This window comes from Brachyhypopomus gauderio, chromosome 2 (assembly GCF_052324685.1).
Source record: "Brachyhypopomus gauderio isolate BG-103 chromosome 2, BGAUD_0.2, whole genome shotgun sequence".
In the NCBI taxonomy this organism is placed as follows: Eukaryota; Metazoa; Chordata; class Actinopteri; order Gymnotiformes; family Hypopomidae; genus Brachyhypopomus; species Brachyhypopomus gauderio.
The window spans coordinates 11251467-11274633 of record NC_135212.1 but is presented as its reverse complement, the minus strand read 5'-3'; the positions used below and the strand labels follow the sequence as shown (position 1 = coordinate 11274633).

General features: G+C 44.9%; 1 protein-coding gene across 5 annotated transcripts; it reads right to left on the bottom strand.

Moving 5' to 3' along the window:
• Positions 1–809: 809 nt before the first annotated feature.
• Positions 810–20087, bottom strand: mafga (v-maf avian musculoaponeurotic fibrosarcoma oncogene homolog Ga). Of its 5 annotated transcripts, XM_076987022.1 has the most exons (4): positions 19532–19774; positions 14600–14682; positions 6847–6919; positions 810–6649 (listed from the first exon to the last, which is right to left on the bottom strand). In XM_076987022.1, exons 2-4 carry the CDS (start codon positions 14635–14637, stop codon positions 6197–6199), a joined length of 564 nt encoding a protein of 187 aa, XP_076843137.1. In that variant the 5' UTR covers positions 14638–14682; positions 19532–19774; the 3' UTR covers positions 810–6196. The 5 variants fall into 5 exon arrangements, with proteins under 5 accessions (XP_076843137.1, XP_076843152.1, XP_076843168.1 ...); XM_076987037.1 differs by lacking the exons at positions 14600–14682; positions 19532–19774 and adding an exon at positions 19935–20087; XM_076987053.1 differs by lacking the exon at positions 14600–14682.
• Between the last annotated feature and the right edge of the window lie 3080 nt (positions 20088–23167).

Genomic DNA, 23167 nt, shown 5'->3' with positions numbered 1-23167 from the left:
GAAATAACAACAAAACATCTTTGGAGCTTGTAATTAAAGAAATTGACCACAGCTAATGTGAACTGTAGTGGCTCCTAGTAAAGTTAGACTGCTGTTTACACTATAACGAAACGATAACTTGTGGGCATGTGAAAGGTGTGTATCAAAGGAACCTCCCAACATCATGTAATATAAGATTTATTATATATATAAAAAATCTAATTATTGAAATAAATAGTATATTTAGATAATTAGCTGAATTATCTAAATTATGGGATAATTAGCAGAAAAAACCTTTAAAGAATGGTAAAACCTGAGCAGAAAAGGTCAGATTTTACAGCTTAGCCATGAAGAAAAGGACCCGGGCCCACACTGACTGTCTCCATGTCTCCAGACACCGGGGCCCGCCCTGTCTCCAGGTCTACCAGGACAGCTCTGAAGGTGTATATATGGGTTTGTGTGTGTGTGTGGGGGGGGGGGGGCTTGTCTGCTCCTAGTCCAAAGAATAAGGACCCCCCCATCTCTCCCCCCTCTCACAGCTTCCAGGGTCTCTCTCACTTCAGCCCCCTCCCCAAATAAAAAAGTCCACAGAGGATTGCTCAATCTAGGTCGACTGGCTGCTGTTTTTGGATCACAGAGGGAAGAAATGGTGCCATCTAAATGATCGCGCCCTCCTAAAGCCCATGGATGGTGCAAAGCTTTCCCCACCAGTGCTATTTTTACCGCCGTCGAACTGGGTCAATGACGGCGCCACGGTACACGACCAGAAACAACAACAACCAAAAAAAAAAAACAACCAACATGTCTGGGTCACCAAACACAAGAAGCTATGGGGCATCTCTCAAAACATGTTTTTATTGATCATATATAAAATAAAGGAAGCTGTTTATCACCAAACATACAGTATATACAACAGTACACCAATAACTTAGCCACGTCAGAGAATGACTATTTGCATGGTTAAAATCCACAGGTCTTATATGGGAATACATCATATCACTTGTGTATCTACAGATTGCAAAAAAGTACAATAATTTAATTAATAAATAGTTACAATTCACCCATTTTGTTACTGTATTTCATACAAAGTACTGAAATATATATATTATTACAACCCATAGATAAAAGTAACCAAAACACATTTTATAAATGTGTTCACCAATCACCACCTCACATTTCATAGCTTTATTTTCTGATTTAACACTTTACAGACAAAGCTGTTCTGAGCCATAGAGAAACCTGTGGTTACCTGCTCACCAAACAGAGAACATGATGAACAAAACCTACTTAGCCTGAAGCTATTACATACTGTCACATAAGTACTGACCAAGTTATCAATCATCCAGTCAGATCGCTCCTGAAAGACAAGGTAAAGGATCCAAGACTCCCTAGGATACGTGAAATCAGGGGAAGAAGGAGGGACAAAAAGAGAACGTTATTTTTTCTTGCCTGTTTGGTAAGACGAGTCTGGATTTTTTAGTCATTTTTTCTTTTTGCTACAAATATGTGTTTTTTTTTTCTAATGCTGTTATGCAAAGGACAATGATGCAACGTGCCCGATTCTCCCGTGTAATTTTTCAGTATCCACCTCAGTGTGAGTCTCTCCTCACCTGCTGTCCCTGGCACAATAACACCACTGGAGGAACCAGTCGGAGACGCTGTCGTCCGAAGCCGCTCAGAGTCAAAGGGGTCGATCTCTTTTGTCCATGCGGGGACAAAATGAGATGTTTGACAGGGAACTCGTATTCAGCAGGCCCAAGGAGGGCTGGGTGCAGAGATCTTTCAATGTGGGGATGTAAAGTGAAAACTGAGGCACCTGCAGGGATGTGGACGCAATGCCATACAACTGATACACCAATGGACGATCACCTGGATGAACTTATTGACCGCCATGTCCTAAAACCCACCCCCCCCCGCTGCCTCTCCTGACCCAACCAGTAGCATCTCCCTGTAGCAACATGTATTCTTAAGCCAAGCCTGTGCAGCACACCAAATGACAATAAATCATCTGGCTCAGAAGTTTCATCATTTATACAGTTGCCATGTTATGAAGCACTGGTTACAGAGAAGACATCCGCAGCGAACACCGTCCCGCTCATGTCCGTGTCAATGCCATCCCATGCAGTCGCTGTCAAATCACAGTCCAGTGCTGTGCAGGAACTGGATTGTTTAAAGAAAAAAATCACCCAAATGGTTTGGTTTATAAAATGTGCAAGCCAATAGAGCCTAGCTAGCTTTGCATTAAACAATCACCATTGGCTTTACGTTAACTGATCACCATTAGCTTTACATTAACCGATCACCACTAGTTTTAACTTATCACCATTAGCTTTACATGAACTGATCTTTACGTTAACTGATCACTACTATCTTTAAGCTGACTGATCACCACTAGCTTTATGTTAACAGATCTCCACTAGCTTTACGTTAACTGATCACCACTAGCTTTACGTTAACTGATCACCACTAGCTTTATGTTAACTGATTATTACTAGCTTCTAACTCTTAATGACTGACAAACCTTTCAGGATTCAGGACTCCTTTTAAGGTGATAAATGCAAAATACAAAGAAGCTTTTGGGAGGACCACAACATTTCCAATACTAACTCTTCATTATACAATATGCTTTTACAAAACACTTCTGAACGTATCCCCAGAACCTCCACTAGCAATCATCTCCTTCACTGAGACCCTCACCAGTTCTGACCCTCCCCACCAGGCCTATAACGAACCGCTTCCAGTGCATTACACCTTTTGCCCTGAGCAGAAAGCAGGCAAGATCATACCAGAAACAACACACCCCTCTCAACAGTGCAAGTCCACTTACTTCACTCATGAAGGTAACCTGGTCATGTTAAAATGAGCTTTTCATATGCCTAAGAAGGTCCCGTACGGCATCTGTAGTGCTACATGTCATCTATGAGCCCCGATCCCATGTGTGTCTCACAGGGCACGAGTGCAATATAACCGGGTAGTGGAAAAAAAAATGACATGTCTGATTCAGATTTATTTTTATATATATTAAATCTAACAAACATAATGTGTATTTCACTACATTTAAATTATGTTTTGCCTTGTGCAAAACATAACATGCAATATTCATGTATAAAGGCAAGTAAGTTATGAAGATAGAGTGTTGTATATGGGCAATTATGATTTGTTTAAATACAAGGCTATTTTAGACTGGTGTATCAGACTGTTTGGTAAGATGAAGGCCTTCTGACTAGGCAGAATTTTAAACCTAAATTAAAATGGGAATGGTATTATTAGCAGATTAACCATTGTCTGGCCAATGGAGGATGTTTTAAAAACTAATCATCCAATCAGTTCCAAGCTTTAACAGGATTTATTATTTTTGGCAGAGGTGTATAATCCAGGTTCAGAAAGTAAAAGTCCTCACCAGGATTTTGCTCAGGCTTCCTGGATTGTGCTGATTCCACTAATTTTACCTGGGTTGCACTAATTAGAAAATCTAGCAAGCTTGAGCTAAATCCTGGTGAGAACTTTTACTTTCTGAACCTGGATTATACAACTCTGATTTTTGGATCAGGTTTGCTGCATTAGCCAAAAATGATGACTTAGCCATGCCACAGTTATGACACTTAATATAAAGCACGACCCGGGGAGGAAGAATTCAATTTTGCATTGTGAACCAAAAATCATATTAAAAAAATACATGAAAAGGAACCAATCTGGATGGTGACTCCCTTCTGTACACTGCCTTATACCGGAGACTCATCTAAATCTTTTTTTTGTTTGTTTTTTTTTTTACAGTACAGCAGGACACAATACAGTGAACGACACTGCCACCTGGTAACTTCAACAACACGCCACTCTCCACTCCACGCTACACGCCTAGTCACTAGAAAAGCTAGCACACTTCAATAATAAGCCACTTTTGGTACAATTGCAAAATTGATATCAAACAAGTTCAAGTTTTTCTTTTTTCTTTTTCTTTTTTTTTACATTTTTCTACTTATGAATAACAAAAGGTTTTCTTACCAAAAAGAGGAAGAAAAATACAACTAAACTTTAGTCAGACAAAGACATCAAAGAACACTTAGTTATAATTCAGTGGTAAAGCTTGTGTGGACTTGTGTTTGAATAACTGTGATTAACTCATTCACACACATACACACAAACAAACAAACAAACAAACAAACAAACAAAAACATAAAATGCCTGCAGCTCTAGAACGGCAAAACTAAACTAAAATGCTCAGTAGTTTACATTTGCCAACACACTTTACGAATATTTATCTCAAAATATTTTTAAAAAGCCACGTATAACACTAGTTCCACTCCTGTAGGTCAGAAAACATGGAAAACAGTTTGTTCTATTTTATGGAGTCTCCCTCGTGACAAACATAATTTGTGTCTACAAAGGCGAACATCACCCCTGCACACAACTACTGGACTTCACCGTTCCCATGCATAAATATAGACTAATTATTTATTGCCTCTCCTTGTCATATTCTTTAGAATATAACTTGTAAACATCATTCCACAAATGGAATTGAACGAAACAGGAAACAAAACAAAAACAACAGTTGTTCCTTGACTGTTCCAAGGAAAACAGATGAAATGACCAGGATGTCAACTTGTAACACCCTGAAACACTTACTACTGAGCCAGTACTGATTCCCCCACACACTGGATTTACCAAGGCTCTATTACTGCCATTAGCATGACTGCACAAATGTGAAACTGAAAGTGCAACAGTGTTCAGGTTTACATGTATATGTTCAGGTTTACGTGTGTATGTTCAGGTTTATGTGTATATGTTCAGGTTTACATGTATATGTTCAGGTTTACATGTATATGTTCAGGTTTATGTGTGTATGTTCAGGTTTATGTGTATGTTCAGGTTTACATGTGTATGTTCAGGTTTACGTGTGTATGTTCAGGTTTATGTGTATATGTTCAGGTTTACATGTATATGTTCAGGTTTACGTGTGTATGTTCAGGTTTATGTGTATATGTTCAGGTTTACATGTATATGTTCAGGTTTACATGTATATGTTCAGGTTTATGTGTGTATGTTCAGGTTTATGTGTATGTTCAGGTTTACATGTGTATGTTCAGGTTTACGTGTATATATTCAGGTTTGCGTGTGTATTCTCTTCCAATCAGCCAACCAAGAAGCCTAAAGAATGCTGGAAAAGTTGCATATCAAATTCCAGAATCCTGATTCTAATTCTAAAATAGCATCCATGCTGGGATTCAGTTAATTTCCAATGATGACACAGTGTCACAGTCATAACAGTTTCCTAACAAAGGGACGTTATATTCCAATTAACAATCCAAATAACATTCTGATTAAGGTTATATTCTGATTATATTTTGAAACTTTATCACCGGCTCATTATCTGTCTGAAGAGATGATTTCGTATTTCAGAGCAGAATAAATCAAAAGATGCTTGAAAATCATTAAGGTCCCACCCACAATCCTCCCACCCACAATCCTCCACATCCCCAACTTGTTTTAAGGAAGCCTGAAGAAGCTTTGGTGACCGTTTCCATCATGTTTTCACCATGTTCTCACCATGCTATATCAAACCGTGACAGCTCTTCTAGTTTTTTTGATCCCTTTCACAAATTGGTCAGTGGATGACATCAAGCACAAGAATATGAAAAGTGAAACACAACATTAATTGCCCATTCCATCACGGCATACCTGGGGGACACAGGGGTGTGGATCGTCAGAGAGAGAAGCTCCACAGAGCCGTGGAAAGTCTGTGTGACGTGGCAGGATTGCTGTAGATGGCACAATGCTTCCTTCTCCATCACGCCTGATTCAGCTAATCAAGGTCTCAGTAATCAGCACAAAATCCAGTGAGTTAAGTCAGGTGTGGTAAACCAAGCCAACTGTACAGATACATGAGGGAATTAAACGAAACAAACTACAACAAAAGAGAACATCCACCTTCACTAAAATATCCACACACGTAAATCTACCAAGAAGTGTCCTGGTAGGGAGCATCCTTTCTACTTGAACAGTCATTATAGCTATGCTTACGTGGTAGAGACACCCATCATATTTGGCCCCTAGCAGAGCACACTGATGGACAGAGTGTATCTGACTGACTTTTTTCTTTTCTTTTTACTTTCTTTTCTTTTTTTATTGAATTATTATTTTATTTTTTTTGCTCAAAACAGAAGCCTGTGCTTAGTAAGGACGTACTGACCAAAGCGTTTAGAACGTCCCGTCTGCGGCCTTACGACCGCGCCTCCGTTTTGGATTTGACGATGGTAATGACGCTGGTGGCGGCCACCTTGCCCGGGATGAGGGGCCCGACGATGGAGGTGATGGGGCCCCGGGCGGGCGCCACGGGCCCGCGGGCCACAGTCCTGGCAAAGCTCTGGAGAGCCTCGTACTTGGAGCGCAGCACGTCCAGCTCCACCTTCATGCTGGCGTTCTCGGAGGCCAGCTTCTCCACCTCGCGCTGTAGCTCCGCCTTCTGCTTCTCCAGCTCCTCCTTCTGCGTGACCCGCTTGACGCGGCAGCTGGCGGCGTAGCCGCGGTTCTTCAGCGTGCGTCTCCGCTGCTTCAGCTGAAGGATCTCCTCCTTGGAGAGGCCACGCAGGTGCTGGTTCAGCTCGCGCACCGACATCGACACCAACTCGTCGTCCGTGAGGCTCGTGCCATTCTCACCTGGCTCACGCTTCACCTGGGGGTGGGGGGGAGGACAGGGGGTGGGGCAAGGGGAGTGACCAAGGTGATGGATGGGCGGGGCAGGGCAGAGGGGCATGAGAAATAGGTGGAGAAAGAGGTGGTGCATATAAGTGAAAGCCAGAAGTGAAAGTGGCCAGACAGCTGACAGGTGTCTTACGAGGGCAGGTGGAGCTCAGGCAGGGTAAGACTTGCCTTCAGTGCTTTGTGTCCCTTGTTTGTAGTAGTCATGCCACGAGAGCCGCTCCAAGTTGCACTGCAAGACGGTCTGTCAAGACAAAACACGACAGACACTTACACCTGTGGTTCACTTATACTCGTGGATCACTTATACCCGTGGTTCACCAACAATCATGGTTCACTAACAACCATGGTTCACTAACACTTCTTTTCAAATGCACATATAATTTGACAAAAATGGATTTTCCGTTATCAGGGTTAGAGCACTCTCATCTTCCGTCTTACTAGCAGCAAGCCGGTCATTTGAATCGGTTCAGGAACAGAACAGAAAAAAACCTGGAGAGAAAGAAAACCATTCAAGCAATATGAGTGTGAGCACACACTGCTACAAACACTAACATCCATTAAAGTCTCAGGCAGGTTTTTTTTTACAAGCACACCAGAGAGACTTCAAATTACAAGCAGCAAAATGCATTTAAAGTTTTCTGCTTTTTGTAAGGATATGAAATCTCTAGCAGAAGGTTCCTTCATCAGGCCAGTGTTTATAGGCGGCTCCCTCCTCCCACAGTGCGGGAGTGGAGCAGTAGCCGTGTGTGTCACTCATCAAAATAAGAAACTAATCACAGAGGGGTGAAGCAGCTCTGAGCATTAGGCACAAGCAGTTGGGCGGAGATCATGGGTGCAGCAGGACAAATTATTAGCTCTTTATTTTAGGGAATTATGGCCATGTAGGTCTATGCTGACCTAATATTGAATAAACAAGAGGTCAGCGATTTAAGGAGTAGTTCAGCTACAAATGTGCAAAACCAGCAGATTTCACAACGAGGTTTAGAACTCAGAGTATCTTTTGTGTGTGTGTGTGTGTGTGTGTGTGTGTGTGTGTTAGCAGAAAGCTTATCTGATGAACTGTGCTAAGCTGTGTGGTGATGTGCTTGAATTAGTGTGTGTGTGTGTGTGTGTGTGTGTGTGTGTGTGTGTGTGTGTGTGTGTGTGTGTTGTATTGGAGGGATCTGAAACAGCTGGGTCACAGCAAGAGTGGAGTCACACAGGCAGAGCCAACACACACACACACACACACACACACACACACACACACACACACACACACACAAAGGCTGTGGTGCTGGCTCAGTGGACTCATGCCACTGGCTGCCAAACACACCGTCCCCAACAGCGCACAGCTGGTCTCCATCTCCAGCAGTGCTCCACTTGAGCATCCACTGTGTGCCTCCACCCACCCGCCTCCACCCCCCCACCTAAACCCCCACCCTCCCTCGTGTCCGGCTAGGGAATCTGAGGGAGGAGCAACTCGCTGTGCCAGCTGCCCTCTGTTTGGCCTTCTGCCTTCAGAATAGAGCCGGGATGTACGGATGCCTTTTGACCTATGAACTGCACCGTTGTGATGACCCAAACCTCGGCTCCCACCTCTCGACTCCACCCGTACCATCCACCTCTCACCTCCACCCGTACCATCCATCTCTCACCTCCACCCGTACCATCCACCTCTCACCTCCACCCGTACCATCCATCTCTCACCTCCACCCGTACCATCCACCTCTCACCTCCACCCGTACCGTCCATCTCTCACCTCCACCCGTACCATCCATCTCTCACCTCCACCCGTACCATCCACCTCTCACCTCCACCCGTACCGTCCACCTCTCACCTCCACCCGTACCATCCACCTCTCACCTCCACCCGTACCATCCACCTCTCACCTCCACCCGTACCATCCATCTCTCACCTCCACCCGTACCATCCACCTCTCACCTCCACCCGTACCATCCACCTCTCACCTCCACCCGTACCATCCACCTCTCACCTCCACCCGTACCATCCACCTCTCACCTCCACCCGTACCATCCATCTCTCACCTCCACCCTTACCATCCATCTCTCACCTCCACCCGTACCATCCATCTCTCACCTCCACCCGTACCATCCACCTCTCACCTCCACCCGTACCATCCATCTCTCACCTCCACCTGTACCATCCATCTCTCACCTCCACCCGTACCATCCACCTCTCACCTCCACCCGTACCGTCCATCTCTCACCTCCACCCGTACCATCCACCTCTCACCTCCACCCGTACCATCCATCTCTCACCTCCACCTGTACCATCCACCTCTCACCTCCACCCGTACCATCCATCTCTCACCTCCACCCGTACCATCCATCTCTCACCTCCACCTGTACCATCCACCTCTCACCTCCACCCGTACCATCCACCTCTCACCTCCACCCGTACCATCCACCTCTCACCTCCACCCGTACCATCCATCTCTCACCTCCACCTGTACCATCCACCTCTCACCTCCACCTGTACCATCCACCTTTCACCTCCACCTGTACCATCCACCTTTCACCTCCACCCGTACCATCCACCTCTCACCTCCACCCGTACCATCCACCTCTCACCTCCACCCGTACCATCCACCTTTCACCTCCACCCGTACCATCCACCTCTCACCTCCACCCGTACCATCCATCTCTCACCTCCACCCGTACCATCCACCTCTCACCTCCACCCGTACCATCCACCTCTCACCTCCACCCGTACCATCCACCTTTCACCTCCACCCGTACCATCCACCTCTCACCTCCACCCGTACCATCCACCTCTCACCTCCACCTGTACCAGAGCCTGTTGGGTAATGCCACTCTGCACTGGTCATTTAGAAAGAACCGTCCAGAGGTAAAGGTGTCCCAGGAGGCCTGGACGGGTGACCCATTACAGGGTCTCAGGATCATGTCTCTGCAGTGCCACATGTAGATCTTGATGGCAGGTGAAGCTTTGTGTTCCCCCCACCCCCATTACCTCGATGACCATTCAAATATCTTCACAGTCACTGAGCAGAGTTAGTGATTATCAGTCCTCTCTGAGTGCTATAAGACACACTACATAACAGTCTAACCCCCCGTGGGTGCGGTGAGACATGCTACATAATTATCTAAACGTATGTGAGTGCTGAATGACATGCTACACAACTGTCTAATCCGTGTGGGTGCTGTAAAATATACAACATAGCAGTCTAATCCTTTAAGGTGCTGTAAAGCTAATCTAATCTTTGTAGGTGTTGTAAAACACACTTCATAACTGTCTAATTCCCTGTGGGTGCTTTAAGACATATTATATACTACATAACTGTCTAATGTCCTATGGGTAATGTAAAACATATTATATAACTGTAATCCCTATGAGAGCTATAAGACATGCAATAACTATCTAATCCCCTGAAGTGTGCTATAAGACATACCACATTACTGTTAAATGTTCTGTGGATGCGTTAAGACATACTATATAACTGTCTAATTCCCTGTAGGTGCTTTGATACATAGTACATAACTATCTAGTCCCAGTGGGTGCTATGATGCATGCTACATAACTACCTAATCCCCTGTGGGTGGTGTAAAAATACTACATAACTATCTAATCCCATTGAGTGCTATAAGACATACTATATAACTATTTAACCCCCTGTGGGTGCTATAAAACATTCAATAATCCCCTGTAGGAGCTGTAAGACATACTACATAAATGTCTAACCCCCATGTGAGTGCTGTGAGACAAACTACATAACTGTCTAACCACCTGTGGGTGCTGTGAGACACACTACACAACTCTGGGGCACTAACAACTGGCCCAACAGTGAAATGTTCCCATTTATGATTCAGCGGTAACAGCTGATTCAAAAATAAATCAATACAAGAGTAATTCAATTCAAGGAGAGCTTTGTTTGGAGGGAATTGATTCTGTGAAAGAGAATTCAGTTCTGCAGTGTCTTTAACCAACATTATCACAAACACTTTAACAAAACAGATATTCTGGAAACAGCTCTGCATATAAGTGGCCTAAATCATGAATGTGTGTGTCCGTGTGTGTGTGTGTGTGTGTGTGTGTCCTGCTGTGCATAAACAAACTCTTCAGTGATATATTTATTCCTGGAATACAAAGGTATTCTTTGCTGTCTTCTGAAAGCAACATGTCTGTGCTGTGTATCACACCCCATATATTGCTCTCTCTCTGTGTATCACTCCCCATATATTGCTCTATTCTCACAGTCAGCTTATCCGAAGTCCCTTCAGTGTACCTGGACTTAGTCTCCACACCATCAGGCACCACAGCCTCCACAGACACATCTGCCTCCTCCTCCGCTGGTCATTACTGGTGAGTCTCTAACCACTGGACCACCGCTGACTGAACTATACCGACAGCAGACCAGCACGTACACTGAGATGTTCATTACTGGTCAGTTTCTGACCTCCAGACCGCTGCTGACTGAACCATGTGGGCGGCAGGCCAGCCTGTACACTTGAATCACAGCTGTGGGTGTTGAGCTGACATACGTTTCTCAGGCTCGGTAACATCGCAGTAACACACGTCGTTGTTTTTCGCTGGGCAGACAGCAGCCTGCTACCTGAACACATCCTGCTCACAGTGGTGATGTGTTGGGACAGCAGGGCTATAATAAAGAGATAAAGGATGTCTAAGGAAAATGGGCCATAAAAGCCAGTGAACGAAAGACGGCAAGCCCACAGGTGCGTCTGAGCGTGGACAGGTGAGCCGTGAGCGTGGACTGGTGAGCCGTGAGCATTTACATTTACATTTACGTTTACATTTATGGAATCTAGCAGATGCTCTTATCCAGAGCGACTTACAAAGTGCTTTGCATCTGATCACAGAATTCATCCTAGGAAAAAATAAGGATAGGCCAGAATACAAGATACCATTGAGTCAGACTACTACTAAACTACAGGAGTAAATATCATTAACTAGTGTTTTGCAAGTTAGACATTTGCCAAGAAGCACAAATAACCATAGACAGACATACAATTTAAGAGCATGGACAGGTGAACCTGAGCGTGGACAGGTGAGCCGTGAGCGAGGACAGGTGAGCCGTGAGTGTGGACAGTGACCAAACTGCCACTGCCAAGGCTGTCAAAAAAACAAAGCTGTATCTTCAACATTAATATTAGAAACCATAAATGCGAGATTCCTGAAGGTAACACATGATCATAAAATAATTACAGTCCATCAGCAGCAAGGCCAAAGGGAACTTTGAGTTTCAGTTAAACTCCGTTTCACATCAGCGCTAAAATGGCAGCTGGTTACATGCCTTTCGCTTTCAGAAAAGAGCTCGTCACGGTTTCCCTCGCTTGTCATCATGGCGATTTCAGTGCGTGGTTACGATTCGCTCTGGCGACCGTTGCCGCGTGTATTCCCGCCTTGTGTCCCGTGTTTCTCGTTTCTGGTCAGCGTTGCCTGTGTAGTTTGCATGTGTCCTGTTTTACACCAATTATGTGTATTTGATCGGTTTGATGCTCCTTGTTGGTCGTCGCTGCTGCTGTTATTGAAAATTGTGTTGATCACGTGTCTACAGTTTACTTTTCGCTATTGTTTTGATCACGTGTCTACACTTTACTCTTCTCTATTGTTTTGATCACGTGTCTACAGTTTACTCTTCTCCATTGTGTTGATCACGTGTCTACAGTTTACTCTTCTCCATTGTTTTGATCACGTGTCTACAGTTTACTCTTCTCCATTGTTTTGATCACGTGTCTACAGTTTACTCTTCTCTATTGTTTTGATCACGTGTCTACAGTTTTCTCTTCTCCGTTGTTTTGATCACGTGTCTACAGTTTACTCTTCTCCATTGTTTTGATCACGTGTCTACAGTTTACTCTTCTCTATTGTTTTGATCACGTGTCTACAGTTTACTCTTCTCCATTGTTTTGATCACGTGTCTAAAGTTTACTCTTCTCCATTGTTTTGATCACGTGTCTACACTTTACTCTTCTCTATTGTTTTGATCACGTGTCTACACTTTACTCTTCTCTATTGTTTTGATCACGTGTCTACAGTTTACTCTTCTCCATTGTTTTGATCACGTGTCTAAAGTTTACTCTTCTCCATTGTTTTGATCACGTGTCTACAGTTTACTCTTCTCCATTGTTTTGATCACGTGTCTACGGTTTTCTTTTCTCTGTTGTTTTGATTGCATGTCTACGGTTTACTCTTCTCCATTGTTTTGATTGCATGTCTACGGTTTACTCTTCTCCATTGTTTTGATTGCATGTCTACGGTTCACTCTTCTCCATGGCTTTGATCACGTGTCTACGGTTTCCTCTTCTCCGTTGTTTTGATCAAGTATCTACGGTTTACTCTTCTCCATTGTTTTGATCACGTGTCTACGGTTTTCTTTTCTCTGTTGTTTTGATTGCATGTCTACGGTTTACTCTTCTCCATTGTTTTGATTGCATGTCTACGGTTCCCTCTTCTCCGTTGTTTTGATTGCATGTCTACGGTTCACTCTTCTCCATGGTTTTGATCATGTGTCTACAGTTTACTCTTCTCCATTGTTTTGATCACGTGTCTACGGTTTTCTTTTCTCTGTTGTTTTGATCATGTGTCTACGGTTTTCTCTTCTCCGTTGTTTTGATCACGTGTCTACAGTTTACTCTTCTCCGTTGTTTTGATCACGTGTCTACAGTTTACTCTTCTCCGTTGTTTTGATCACGTGTCCACAATTTTCTCTTCTCGGTTGCTTGTAGATTTTCTCTCGTTGTGCTCCCACCTTTGACTCTTTGTATTCCAGTTTTGGCTCTTTGATTCTTTCTTTTCTGTACTAACATGGCTGATCAGGGATTTGCCCACAGCGAACATCGCTCACCTCTTCCTGCGAGTCGCGCCCACACACTTGCTCCTGCTTCGCCCACACCTTGTCACAGAGTTTTGAAACTTCCAGTGGGAGAAGATGGTGCTCGATGTCTTACCCCACAGCAAAACTAATGTCCACGGTCTGCTTCCACGCTACCCTGGCCTCCCAGCCCTGGGTCCAAGGTCTCTGAAGAGCAGTACCGAGTGGGGGCAATGTGGGGGCAATGGCCCTGAGGTATGAGTGATTGTGTGTGTGTGTTGTGGGGGTGTCAGAGACCAGCAATGACGGGTTTGAGAGTGTGTGTGAGTGTGTGTGGGGCAGAGGCCATCCCTGAGGGGCTCAAGCGTGTGTGTCTGAGGCGGGCGTCTTCTGCAGGCGCAAGCTTATTTTTTATGAATCGGCAACAAGAATGCTGACAAATCAGAGGTGATTACCTGTAGAGGAGAGACATCATACCCACAGGAAAATACAAAGCGCTGAGTGAGGTCGTCGAGAAGAGAGGGCAAGAGAGAGAGAGAGAGAGACTTCAACAGAGACTCAAGGAGAGATAGAAAGGGATAGAGAAGCAGCTTTGTGAAAAATGCATCCTCGACACATTTCCAGGCTTTCAGAAAGAGGAGGGAAGAAAAGTCCTGACCTCAGCAAAGACCACGACTGAGGCACCAATTAGGGAGTTGCCAAGTCGAGCAGCACCACGGCTTCCAGCCTTCCAACTACAGCCCTCCCTCATAAATCTACCAGGTGTTTAGGACTGGGACCAAATACATGCACAAACATGAAATATACACATCATGAGAACTGCAGCCTTGCAGAGTTGTATCAGGAATTTATGACTGTGTTCTTCTGTCACGGCATCCAGGGGTTAAGGGGTTCATTAAACGGTTCGTTTAGGGGTTCGTTAAAGAGAGGCGGGGTTATTAGGCACAGCCACGCCGGCTTATTGCTTACTGAGTGGTTTGTGGTTCTGCTGGGAGATCACCAGAGCCTTAAAGTCTATTAATGTCCGGCCTTCAAAACCTCGCCCCACGCTCCCAGCGAATGGCGAACCGTTGTTCACTCTGACGTTCAGATCTGAAGATAGAGAGCCTCCCTCGTGAAAACACTCACTTGATATTCTCTGCTGTCCTCGGACACGGTGTCAGCATTCATGAGTTGCCAGGATCGCTAACGGCGTGAGGACCTTGTGGGAGCTGTGGGACGGACGGGGAGGTTACTCCGGTGGCCTGGTGAGATGCATGAAGATACATAAATCTCACAGACCACCAACATGATCGAAAACCACCTTTAACCTCCAGGAATGTTTCTCAGAGATGTATAACTGTGACTATGGTAAATTCTTATTGCTGATCTGAAAATGTTGAAACAAGTAACATGATTTCGGCAGGCATTTCAGAAGCAGGAGGAAAAAAAGCCAAATTGGGACCCCAATTAGTTGCAATCATCCTGAAATCAGTTTGGGCCCTCTTTTGTGCAACTGGGAAATATTGCAACTTAGTCAGCTACTAAGCTGCAGGAACTTCTGGATCATTTCAGAACTGAGATCCAAGAAATTCTGCTGGCTAATTAAGACAGATCATCAGCGAGTACTTTGGAAACTTTCTGTATTTAATTTCATGCATGATCTGCGCCTGATATTAACGCAGAAACGTAGCGCCTGCCTCTCCTTTCTTCCGCTGCATCAGACCCTAATAGAACCAAAAACAACGCGCGTACACACACGCGCGCGCGCACGCCGGCACGCGCCAGCAGTGATATTCGGATCTAATCATCCCTCCCTTCAGCTGAGTGAAGTCAATTATCAAACAAGCTGTGTGTGTCGAGCGCCATTTAAGCACGAATTAAAAACCAGGCTCTGTTGCCGTGGCGAGGGAGGAAGCCCGAGGTGCCACAGGGTTGCCGTCAATTTATGTATGGAAGTAAACACAAGGTGTTGGAGAGACAGGGAAGCCATTAACTAGCAGGGATTCAGAGCGTGAAACGGGAGTGATGGAGAGTGAGGAAGTAAATGATCCAGTCGATGGAGAAAGGGTGCGATGATGTATCATTAGCAACAGGAGGAGGAGGAGGGGGTGATGAAGAATGTTAACACCCTCATTCATTACAGGTGGACTCGACAGAATGGTGGGTGTCAGAGTGTCGCCCCATTATTTATTTGATCGCTATGCTGGGCTGGGCGGGGTGATCACCCGAGTTCACCCCCACGTGATCCGGCTGAAGGGACCCAGACGTTAGAGGCTTGAACTGAAGGACAATGGTGGAGAAGAGATTGGATTTCTTCTCTCCATGAAAATCCAGATAGAGTCAGTATTGACCTTTGGGCCTTGCTTCAAACGTTTGTTATAAAAGATCAGATTTTCTCTTTTTGGTTCCATATTGATTTTGTGCAGCTGCAAGACTCCACACGAGACGAGCCACAATTTAAGTGCATGATTGAAATTAGGGCAAGTCTCTCCTGCGAAAGCTCGCCTAAAATTGGCAGGCGAGTTTGCGGGAGGTCTGCTCCTAATAACGGGCTCCCAGGACGGCTCCCGAGAGCAGCACAGGGACGTGACGGCATGCGCGGCGAGGAGCGCGGCCGGCTACGGGGAAATCACACGGCCTTCCGCGCGCTCGGCCCGGGAGAGTCGGAGCGAGCCTGGCTTAGGATGCCAACCCTCCTGCCCACACCCTGGCAACGAAGCCCACATGGACCACAGCTCCACTTCGAGCAGAAAAAGTAGCCTACATTCCTTTTTGCTTTCCAAAATAAATAAATGAAACAATAAGTAACCAGTCCTCACACATCAGAAGGCTCAGCAAAGCTCTGGCTTTAAGTGCTTTACACTGGGCCATCTACAGCACATGGACAGAGATCCTCACTAAAACAAGAAGCAGAGTGATGGTGAACCTTGAGAGACTGTGGATTGGGCTACTCCTGTGGGCTGGGCTACTCCTGTGGGCTGGGCTTCTCCTGTGGGCTGGGCTCCTCCTGTGGGCTGGGCTACTCCTGTGGGCTGGGCTCCTCCTGTGGGTTAGACTCCTCCTGTGGGCTGGGCTACTCCTTAAATAACACCATTATTAACACAAACTGTCCTTCTGTTCATTCCATTGTCATTAGCAGTCTTTCTCATCTAAGGAGAGATGGTCATGAAGGAGACAGCTCTGCTGAACATTACAAACGCTAGCCTGGGACTCTCATAAACACTCTCACTGCTATGATACAAAGAGCCCTGCCCATAGCAGCAAGAGGAGGTTCATCAGTATTGAAAGACATCGCTGATTTTTGTCAGTTTAGGGTCTGTCAGGGACAACGAAGATCCATTGAGCTGTGCCTTCTGAGTATCAAGTTCTGTCAGAATGGACCAACTATCTCCTATAAGAAGAAGAAACAGACAGTCTCGCAAAGAACTTAACCTGCCAATCACGTATGCTCAGGAAACATACAAGAACATGTTTGTGGAGATCTCTTGAAGAACTGTTTAATATTTCCTTTAAATAATTTACTCCAACACTCATGAATAACTACACATTATATTACTAATTAATAACTACACATTGTGGTATTACTAATTAATAACTACACGTTGTGAGATTCCTCATTAATAACTACACATTGTGAGATTCCTAATTAATATATACGCATTGTGGTAGTTGTAATTAATGAGTTGGCACAAGGACACCGTGGTCCTCTAAAACCCTGATGCAACCATTTAAAACTTTCGGTTTCATCAGATCATAACAGTCATGGGTTGAAACGAAATCTGATGCAAACAGCTTCACAGTGGCGGCAAAACCCACTGCAAGGAAAGGGGGAAACTTAATAACAATAACAATAATTGTTATTATTATTTAATACCAATATAATGAAGATAAAGAAGATGGTGATGATGATGATGATGATGATAGAGGAATATTAAGAGGCATCTCTGGAAAGCTTAACACATCTGCAGATGAAGCACACACACACACACACGCGCATACACACACACACACACAGTGCAGCTCTCAGTGTGCGACATGGCAACAGTTTGAAGCCTCCGCACTTGCAGTGAGTTTCATCATCAGCCTCCACCCTCCCCCCCTCCACCCTCCCCCCCTCCACCCCGAAGAGCCCCGCCATTCTCTCTCTTCCTTCGCCCTCTTCGTGCCGTTTGCTCCGGCCTCTCCCAGCAGACCAGACCGCCGTCTCTTGGATCCCCGGCCCCTCTGCCGTCTCCGTGCATGTCCACCCCCCCCCACCCACACCCCCACCCCCACCCTCACCCCCAACCGCACCAAACAAACGCTTTTGCAGCGTCCGAAGTGCCATTACCAAGTTAGGAGCGTGCTACACCAGACACGCAGTGCGTCTCCTCCTCGCGCTAAACTCTTTCTCCCGGTTTCATCAACTACCCCCTCCCACCCCCACCCCCCAAGCTCACCTCAGCCAATGAGAACAAGCCTCAGTCTCACCCGGGAGCAGGAGCAGCACTTATACCCATAGTGCACTGCGATTGGTCTTATGGTAGCCACTCGATTGTGATGGACCATAAATCTCTCAGCCAGTGCCCAGTGACTGTTCCTCAGCCCCCAACCTCACCTAGTCTACATCACTACCCCCCCAAAACACACACACACACACACACACACACACACACACACATACACACAAATAAACTCCCCCTCACGTGCCCCGACGTGAGCACACACACAGAGCCACCCCTGCGTGTTTCAACACACGCAGGCAGCAACACACACACACACACACACACACACACACACAGACCCCCCTTTGGTGCCCACGCCACCCCCTGCTTGCACAAAGAAGATTCTCATCTGTTCTTGTTACCTGCTGTGGCAGGAAAAAGAGAAATTATAGAATGCGAGCTGGCTCTGCTGACACAAACGGGCACCCTTACAAACGTGAGATGGGACCTACAGGACCGGGACGCAACCCGCCCTTCCGCGTATATACGTGTATGACGCTCTGAATGAGGCTTCTGTCGTCCATCAATAGGTCAGAGCAGACGTAGCTGCACGGGCCAGATTTTAATGGGCACAACGTAAAGGTGTGTCAGACACACTGTGTGTCCCCTTTTAAAAGCTCGTGCATTTAAAGTTTAATCACAGGCTCTAAAAAGAGAGCAGGTCCATCTTGGCTGACAGTGCTACTGCGGCTGGGTCTGGTCACCAGAGAGGGGGCATTGTAGGCTATTACAGACCCTCTCAGATGTTTAACATCATATTCCTAGAAGTAAACATAGGCACAGGAGACTAAGGAGACTACATACAGGACTGCTGTTAGTCTGATTTATAAACAACAAGTTTGTGTCATACGAAAGCAAAATAAAATGTATAAAAAGTGAAATATACCATCTAAAAAATATCTAAACGCATTCTAACAGGTATTTCTCTTTCTTTCTTCATCATTTTTAAGGTTCCCAGTAATCCATTACAGAATAATCAGTCCTTCATACATTCTGCCACAACAAACAAAACAAAAAGCAAAGCAGCAGGTGAGGGTCTGCAGCAAAACACACCACACGCTCCTCGAGAGCGGCCGAATGGACGGAACCGCGTTCAGACGCGCATCGCACCTTTGTCCGCGCTCGCCCGTCACATGAACGCGCTGCTTCCCAATCGTTATGATGAATCAGCACATTAAACAAAAGCCCGTTCGCTTACCGTACGAAACCAAGAGGGATCCAACAGCAGCATAAACAACGCGATCTAAAAGCAATTCAAAAACCCAAAGGAAACGATATTCGCACGTTCGTCTGGAAGCGGAGGCACCAATTAACCTTCAGCTGATTGCGATGGACGTCGAAGCGCCACGAATCCACGATCCGCGCATATTTACTCCCCCCTGAGAAATGTGACAAGCACTTCGTGAAATACAACCGCAGAATAAACAGGCAGCCGGGCTCGGTGTGCTGTGTTCCGTAGCCCGCGCGAATAAACGAACCCGACCTACCTGGTTCGGTCTCTGGACGGAGCCCGTGATGCACCGAGCTGATGAAACAGCAGGTTTGTGAGCTGTGTGCATGAGCTAGCAAACTACCCACCTCGCTGTCTACTTACACATTTCTCGACAACCCCCTAGCTGTCACTACACGCCCGTCATTTGGACTCAGCACCGGACCAGATGCCGCCTCCCGGTACCGGAGAGCAGGGAATTCCCCCTGACCGAGCCTGGCACCTCAGACAGGGTACAGACAGGGTACAGACAGGGTACAGACACGTTAAAGACGCAAACACAAGTGCTGTGCAGAAGAAAGTGTCTTCTTTAATGCATCAGGCTGTTTTGAGCGCTCCTTCACACAAGTGTCCACGCTCAGGTGTGTGAGACGCTGCGAGCTCGTGCCACACACACACACACACACACACACACAGGTGCACGGACGAGCAGGTGCGTGTGTGCACACTCAGCACAACAACACGTTTCTTACACATATCACACACACACAACTTCGCCTTGACTTACCGAGTGTGAGAAGACGCTCCGCTTTGTTATTGGTGATGTGCACGCAGTCGACACGGAGCCCTCCGTAAACCCCAGAGCATGCATGCGGTATATATGCATGAAGAGGAACATGCATGTGTTTTAGCTTTCTTTCTTTTCTTGTTGATGCTCTTTCTCTCTTGTTAAGACTCCAGGCGTCATATGATGGTTGATCACATGGCTTCATTCATGAAGGATCTACGCAGATGGCTCATTTAAAGGAGTCTGTCGCAGAAATAGATACGCAATGCCTACTCTGCTAAACCAAGTTACCGCATTTATCATTCACTTGCAAACTATATCAAATCTAGGTTAAACAATATCTCATAGAAGTGTAAATAAACATAAACAAGCCTACTACAGGACATATTTGCCAGTACATACCTAATGCATACTTTAATATAAATCACCCTTAACGTGTGATTTCATATCGCTTCAATGATGAGGTGTCGTTGTCTGATAAAATGTGAAGCACAAATACATTTGTGCAAGTAAACCGTATGTTATCCGAGCGGAGCTGGACATGTTAACGCGTGTATCATACACACACGCTCCTGCCACAGGTGGTGAGAATGTCTTCAGTGCAGTATTTACATGGACGTGGCCGCATGTTGCGCCTGCGTACGGCTTTACGACTGGTACGATAGTCATAAAACACCCGCACATATATTATAATATTATATGAATAATATAATTTTAATACGAGGGTTCGCCAGTGAAGCATGGCTGTATCAAAAATGAGTCACAGGAAAGGCTATAGGCAAGCAGCGTTGTATCTACTACAAATAAACAGACAAATGCATAAATACAATAATTAATCAATTTTTGATTAAAATTATTGCACAAATTAGAAACGAGAAATAAAGAGAAATTACTACATGACTTCCCACTTTGTATATGACAAGTGAAAGTTTATTATACCGTATTTTAAACGCGCTCCATCCAATGGCACATGATAATAAAGTGGATATTACATAAAACCTTACGAGTCCAAAATGAGCCTAGCAAGTGATGCTTGGTACAAAACTGAATTTGCATCTAGCGAGTGAAAGAACCTGGCGTTATTTTTAAAGCCATAGACGTCATTGTAAAATGGAACCACTGAATAATTTCTCTCAGTAAGCATTTCACAGGGCTGGAGAAATGAGCAGAAGGTATTTAAATGAGTAGGGGGGACTGGAAATGATTGTAACACTTTTTGTTGTAGCACATATAACTCACCGAATTTGTGTCAGTGGTAAGTAAGTATTTTTATTTGTCTCCTGCAAACAGCAATGTTTTCTATTTTTCCAGCTATGTCAAAGAATTCAACTGATGCTAAATATTTTACTCCATTGTTACAACCCACCCCACTACCCCCACTACCTGGGTAAGTGACACACCTGGGGTGAGTTGTTACAAGAGTGAATATTTACCAATTAAGATCACACCACAAAATATGCATTTAAATCACAATTATGCATACAGCAGTAGAACCTGAATACATCCATATAAAGATAGTAAATCTTTAAGATTTGTTCATAAACAATGAGAAACACATTCACAGACACTTCTTCCTGTACATCCTAACACAACACACATATGAAAAAACTGAGACATATGCTAAAAAATTATTCCTAATTAAGTCCAACACCATAATCTGCCCGTCAACGCTCAGCAGGCCTGCCTCATGCGGAGACATGCAAACATACAGATCTGTTGACCCAGTCCAGTAAGCCGTGGATACATTCTCCTGCCACACCGAATGCATTCTGCCTGCTGTGATAGTCCACACTGAGCAGCTTGATCACCGTTCTCTGAGGTTTTGTAATTTCTTGCAGTATCTTCTCAGTGTCACATGGCAGGCGGAGTGTTTGGTGATGGTCTTTCCCTGCCTCACCGCATCTGGTGCAGGTTTAAGCACATGTGCAGGCTCCTCCTCTGTTAGTTTCTCACCCACTGTCTTAGAATGCAGGGAAAAGGATAGAAGAATGTCCTTGTGTGTTTAGTAACAGTTTTTTAATAAAACGTTACAACCATCTCCAACCCTGTCAGCTATTGTTTAGCTAGCTGTGGCAGCATGGTGGTTTGAAATAAGCACAGTTGCAATAGCTCATACCTTGTATAAATGGCTACTCTTTAATATAATGCAAATTAAAAAACTCCAACCTCATCAGTATCAGTGCTTATCAAATACAGACTTGGGGCAAAATGGTCTTAAGGAAAGATTCCAGTTCTCCTCATCTGCCCTCACAGCTCCACCCTCTTGCCCCTCTTTTGTCTGGTTGTTCCTCCTTCAGCGCCCTTCAGTTTTGGAAGCGCAGACGTAGACCACACGGCTGGAGTTCTTTGTACGCCCTCCTGGAGTTTAGAGGACTTCATAGCGTCTAAAGCGCTCATGCGCTTCTTGAGTTGTACTGTGCACCTTTGCCACTTCGAGTTGTTATAGCGCCTGTTTTGTTTCTGTTTGTGAGCTCTAGACGTTAAAGACATGCCACCTCCACCCTCGCCTCCTGCTCCCGTCTCAGTAAATAATATAATAAACAACTATGGCTCTCTGTAGGAAATACAAAAAAACTTCTTGCCTGAAAATCAGTATTTTGGCAGCAAAATCTGCATAGCTAAATACACAGCTATACCATTTTGCATGCAGGGTCTGGAAAGAAGTGGTCATACATGAAATTGATCACGTGTCTTGGATTATTCCTTATTGGTAAAGCAGATGCTGTTACACCCAACCCTTTGTTGCAACCATGCCCAGTCTCCCCTAAGTAATAAATAATTTTTGTTGTTGTTTATCTATAATGACAAGTGGCCTTACAATTCACAGTAAATGTCCATCAACGTGTGACAAAAGTCAGCAGATAAACATAATTTTTTTTTATTAAGTAGAGCTGCTATCTTTGACCTTCTTAAAATCCAAGTTTAGGTTTTTGTCAAGTTATATATTCATTTATTCTTCATAAGTAGTACTATGTTTGTCACAAGAGAATGAATTAAGTTACTTACATAGCGTCTTCCTCAATGCCCCAGAAACAGGAGACAGAAAAGCAGAAGAGCAAATGGTGCCAACCACCAAGGCGTCTTGGAGCACTTACAGCTTATCAGTGTTTAAAAGGAAATCTTCGCAACTTACCACCTAATTCTCACAATTTTGAATCTGAACACAGCTTTCAGTTTCAAATATAAGTGATTTTCTGTTTCTCAGGGAAACTTTACTCCACTAGTATAAACTC

What these genes read in the sequence shown, in the direction of transcription:
- mafga (XM_076987022.1), bottom strand. Translation starts at nt 14,637, where the DNA reads ATGCTGACACCGTGTCCGAGGACAGCAGAGAATATCAA. An exon ending in AGGACAGCAGAGAATATCAA is followed by an intron (nt 6,920 to 14,599) that starts GTGAGTGTTTTC and finishes TTGTCTTGACAG; the next exon opens with ACCGTCTTGCAGTGCAACTT. An exon ending in AGGGACACAAAGCACTGAAG is followed by an intron (nt 6,650 to 6,846) that starts GCAAGTCTTACC and finishes CCCCACCCCCAG; the next exon opens with GTGAAGCGTGAGCCAGGTGA.